The sequence below is a fragment of the Penaeus monodon genome, chromosome 26 (genome assembly GCF_015228065.2).
Source record: "Penaeus monodon isolate SGIC_2016 chromosome 26, NSTDA_Pmon_1, whole genome shotgun sequence".
In the NCBI taxonomy this organism is placed as follows: Eukaryota; Metazoa; Arthropoda; class Malacostraca; order Decapoda; family Penaeidae; genus Penaeus; species Penaeus monodon.
The window spans coordinates 8,977,053-8,982,548 of NC_051411.1; the positions used below are offsets into that span (position 1 = coordinate 8,977,053).

At 34.8% G+C, this 5,496-nt stretch overlaps 1 protein-coding gene across 1 annotated transcript in view; it reads left to right on the forward strand.

The window, feature by feature from the left end:
* Nucleotides 1-3,310, forward strand: part of LOC119589565 — a 4,832-nt gene extending 1,522 nt beyond the window's left edge. Inside the window, exons 2-6 of the mRNA XM_037938165.1 lie at nt 1-3; nt 543-746; nt 1,334-1,571; nt 1,838-1,975; nt 2,213-3,310. The exon at nt 1-3 is cut by the window's left edge and continues 83 nt beyond it. Coding sequence (XP_037794093.1) covers nt 1-3; nt 543-746; nt 1,334-1,571; nt 1,838-1,975; nt 2,213-3,310 — 1,681 coding nt within the window. The remainder of the gene's footprint in view (nt 4-542; nt 747-1,333; nt 1,572-1,837; nt 1,976-2,212) is intronic.
* The last annotated feature ends 2,186 nt before the right edge of the window (nt 3,311-5,496 follow it).

A 5,496-nucleotide genomic window follows, 5' to 3' on the forward strand; every position in this document is an offset into this window, starting at 1 on the left:
CAGGTAAGAGAAAAAATAAATGAAGATTAATTGGATATTTCATAGATAATAGGAGGTGAATAAGAAATTATTAGAAAGGTGTGATATACTTTGCTGATACAGTTTCCCATTTTTATAACTTTTCCTTCTTAGTTAATTTTAGAGTTTTTAAAGTTAGAGAATTTTTTTTTTCTTTGTTTAAACTTGTGATCATTATCTTAAAGCTGTAGGTTATTTCTGGATATGAAAATGATCACTAACTACTATCCAAAATGCCATTAAACTGTTGTTATAATGATAATGATAATAAAAAGGAGTTGTGATAACAGTGATAGTAAAAATGAAAATAATGGTAATGGTACTAATAACAGTGCTGATTATAATTACAATATTGATAATAATAATAACAGTTTTAGTATTGCTTATAATGTTTGTGTTGATAATAATAATCTTTGACATAATTATAGTTAAAAATAGTAGAAGCAGACTCTATCCATTGGTAATTTGACTTTCCATTCATTAAAGAAGCTTGAGGTAATACTAGCCCATATCCCCTTTCTCAGATGGCTCCGAGGTGCAGTTTGGGCAGCAGGGACGTGTGTGGTTTGGTGTCCAGTGTGTGTGTGCCTGAGTGGGGGAGGAGCGTGGTGGGTGTGCGCATGTGCCGTCGGCCTTATAACCGTCACTTTGGGCTCAGGATACACCACATGGACCATTTTCAACAATTTTTTGAGAGAGGGTCCCACCTCATACCCACTCCTTGCAAAGTAAGTGATGTCGCTGCAGTGATGAAATGTTGTTATGATATATAGGTAGGATTTTTTGTTTATTTTGGATCATTTCTTTTCTTTTTCTTTTCTTTATTGTGTGTTGGTGCTAACTTAGATGAAATAAAAAGTAATTAGAATGTTGAAGTTACCTTGATGCATTTCACTAGTAGAAAGCATTGATTAACTCATTGCTCCTGGGTGACAAGAAAAGTGACAAGTTGATGGTCAAATTTTTGTCTATGTACTAAACATTGCTGAGAAGTCACATCAATATGTCTCCTTATCGAGAGATACAGCCTTCCAATGTTGGCAGAAATCTTTATTTCATCATACTTTTGCAAGTAAAACCATCAGGAATGAGGGTGCATAGCGATTGTCATTTATTGGCATTTATTACATAGATGTCTCTACAAGTGCTTAGTCACCAAGAATTCAGTTATTAGTCCTACCTTTCTCACCAAAAAACTATAGGGGACACTACATAAATCCATGGTGATTGGGTTAAACCAGATTATATTAATTGCTTTTCTATAATTTGTAGACCAAAATTATACAGTTTCATGATCACTTCCTTATTTTTGCAGATGCTTTAGCATAGTGGAGCGTATTGTCGAGAAGGGACATGGCATCAGTCCAGATGTTCCAGAGAAAGGTATACAGTCCAGCCCCTCTCACACCCTCAGAGGGGCTGGCGTGCTGCAGATCACAGGCTCCGGAGAACTGGTCATCCAAGAGCTGGAGATCACAGCTGCATCCCTGCATTCTGTTCTGGTCCATCCCTGGTACTCTCATGTCTCACCAGATAACCACTTCTCATACCAGGTACTTCCTTTGACTTTGCTTCCTGTTCTGAGTAGGGATCTTCGTTATGCTGATATTCTAAAAACTTTTCTAAGAGTCGAGATGTGGCTGTCATTCTCTCCATTAGTGATTGGGTTAATGAATTAAGTATGAGAGATATAGATGGTGTCAAATATATTCCTTTTGTATGGTAATAAAAAAGAAAAAAAAAAAAAAGAGAGAAGAAATATCTTTCTAATGGGTTTTTTTATATTCAATACCCTTTTGCATGTACCATTTTATTCCAGATAAAAGATATCCTGGAAGATATCCTGATCAGTATGTGCCAGCGGATAAAACAGTCTGGCAATGTGACTGCCGTGGCTTCAGGCATCATACAGGTCTACATTCAGCACTATCGGCAGTACCAGCGAGCACTAAGAAAGGTCAGAGTATTTTTCTTGCTAAAATGTTTCCTTGGAAATGTGTATTTCCATTATCATGACAGTTTTGAAAAATCAAAGTCACCATGACATGTGTAGAGATTGCATACTGTCATGGTGATAAAATAAGTACTTTTGAAGAGGATCCCATATTGGTTTGTAAAATAAAATAGTAAAATAATTAGGAAGAGATATGAAAGTTTACAGCTTGCTTGCTTGTTAAAAATAATTGTCTTACAGATCTCCAAGAAACACAAAGATTCAGAGCCTCTGAGCAGTGCAGGAATGCAGGAGGTCCATGCAAAATACAAGCCCCTGCATCCTGCCCTCAAGAGTCCCGAAACCCTTCGAACCTACTACCGCAAGTTGGCACAAATTCTCCTACAGCATTACTTACCAGTAGAAATGATACGCTGCAACCTCATCTTGGTCTCCCTGCGAGATCTCTTTGCTCAAAATGTCTTACAGGCCTTTGTAGACCTGCTTTGTGATACTCAGTGGCTTAACACAGTGCTAGCAGAAATACTCTCAGAAGTCTCAGATGGTGCAACAGGCGTTGGGGGGGCCGGGGGAATGGGTGGACAGAGCACAGGGCAAGAAGCATCAAGTGAGGTATCAGATGTGTCAAAAGTTTTGCAGCAGGCTTCTAACAGTGAGAAGTTGCAGGCACACACAAGCTTGCTAGAGGCAATTGAAGAGGAGACTCTGTCAGAGCTACAGCAGCTGGATCCTGCTGTTGCCCTCCAGAGTGATGCTCAGCAAAGCCGAGAAGCAAGCTCCCCTAAGAGTGAAGATGGCAGTGAAGCTAAGTCAGCTGAAAGTGAAAAATTTGAGAATGCAGAGGCTCTTGTCCAGTATGTGAGAAGCTCAAGCTTAGAGAAAGAGAGCAAAGAGGATGAAGACTATAGAACTGTGTCATCAGCCCTAGGGACACTCTTATCCACTACAGCAGGCCCACTTCTGCCTGACAACTCTGCCATGCAGTACCAGCCCTTGGTGACCAAGATGTGGGAGAGCCCTGTGGATGATAAGTGCTTTGTAGACATGTCATCTCTCAGAAGGAAGAAGAACCCCTTTTCTCGTAATGTTGTTAAAGGGTTAAAAAGGGGGAGTAAACTGTTGTACTATCCTCCAAAAGGAGAGAAAAAATCTTCAGCAGGTATGAAAAGCCCTAGTAAAGATAAAGAAAGAAATACTGTGCCAAAAGTAGAGGACCTTAGCAATGGGAAAATTGAGATCAGGCTCAATGACAGTGATTTGCAGGAGGGAAAAGACTTAAACTTTTGTCCCACACCGACATTGGGAAATCCCAGTAAAAAAGTTTTGGAAGCCTCATAAACGGACACGAAAAACCAACAGGGAAGGAAACAATTCATGCTCTCTTAAGAACTAAAAACCAAATAACAGAGGGGAAAAAAGGGGAAAAGATGGCTGGCAAACAGATCCATCCTTGAGTTTGAGTGATGATGAAATGACCAACAGAAAAGAGAAAGGACATTTAGTAAAGATGAACTCCTTTGATAAGAATGATGGAACAGATGAAATCTCATTGGAAATAAACAGAAAACTGGATGTGCTCAGAAGGCTTTAAAAAATAAACATCAAAAAACCCTTTCGGGTTTCACGTAGGAAACGGTTGCATCCCGAAACCCCCCCGGAGATGCCCCTCAGCACAGCACACCTGTTGATATGACGATGGGGCCCCGGTACCGGGAAATCTCACCCCCCCAAAAAAAGCTGGGCTTTGGGTGGGAGAACCCTGACCTTTCGCCCATTTATGAAGAGAGTGAAGACCTAGCATCATCCATTGCCAAGCTGAGGTAGTTCTGAGATTTGTATTTTTAGAAATAAGGTAATTTATTATTCTTTTCCTCTTTCTTATTCTTAGGGGAAAATAATCCCTTTTAACCTTAAATATAATTATATTAATATAATATATATATTAATATATATATAATATATATATAAATTTCTTTTTACGGTAGGTTCTGTCTGACCCCTTGGTCACACATGATACTTAATGTATTTTCATTTTGGATGCTCTTGGGGTGGGACGTGGAGGTCCCCATTTTCCTTCCACTTTTAGATAGATAGATAGATAAAAGATAATAGTAATAAAAATAATATAAAATATTTATTATAATTAAAAATATAAATTTATTTATTTTTTATTTATTTATATTTATTCATATAAACCATACTATCTGTCTATTTACTCTCTCTTCTTCCCCTCTCTTCTCTCCCCTCCCTCTTTTCTCCTCCTCTCTCTCTTCCCCCCCTCCTTTTTCTCTCCCCTTTTCTCCCCCTTCTCTTCTCTCTTTATATAATTATATATATAAAATTTATATATATATAATAATTTTATATATATTATATATATGCATACACATACATACATAATAAAACATACCATAATAAATACATACATATAACCTACATATATCTCATACCTTAAAAATACATACAATATCACACATACATACATCATATATCATACTAAAAATTTTACTACAATTACTACAATTTACATACTATAATATTATATATATATAATATATATTAATTTTTTCTAATTTTTGTATATATATTGTATAATATTTATATAATTGATATATATATGTTATTATATTATATATTTGTATTTTATTTATTAAATTTAAAATGTATATATAAAATTTTATTATATTATTATAATGTATTTTTTATTTTAATATGTATTTTGTATTTTGTAATTTATATATTAATATTTTTATTATAAATTTTTTTTATTATTATATATTTTGTTGTGGTTGTGTGTATATTATATATATATATTTTAAAATTATAAAATTTTGTTATTATATATATTAAAATATTATTTTATTTTATATATATATAAAATTTTATAATATTTTATATATATTATTATATTATATTAATATATAATTATTATATATATGTATTGGTATTATTATATATTATTTTATATATAATTATAAAAATTTTTTTATAATTTATTATATATAATATATATTTAAAAATATAATTCTATAATAAAATTATATATATAAATATTATATATATATAAAATATATATAATAATTATATTATTAATAATATATATATATATAATATATATATATATATATTTTAAATAATTTTAAAAATGTTATATATAAAACCATACATCGTATATTAAACACACCACAAACCACACACAAAAACAACAACACACACCACACAACACACACCACACACACAACACACACCACACACACACACACACACACACCACCCACACCCACACACCCCCCGCACAACACTGCCACACACACACTCACTCTCCCTCTCACACACACACACACACACACCCGCACACAACACCAACAACACACACCACAACACACACAAACACACACCACACACACACCCCCTCACACAACACACACACACACACACACACACAACACTGCCACACACACACCACCTGCACACACACCACACAACACACACACACACCCACCCCACACACACACACACACACC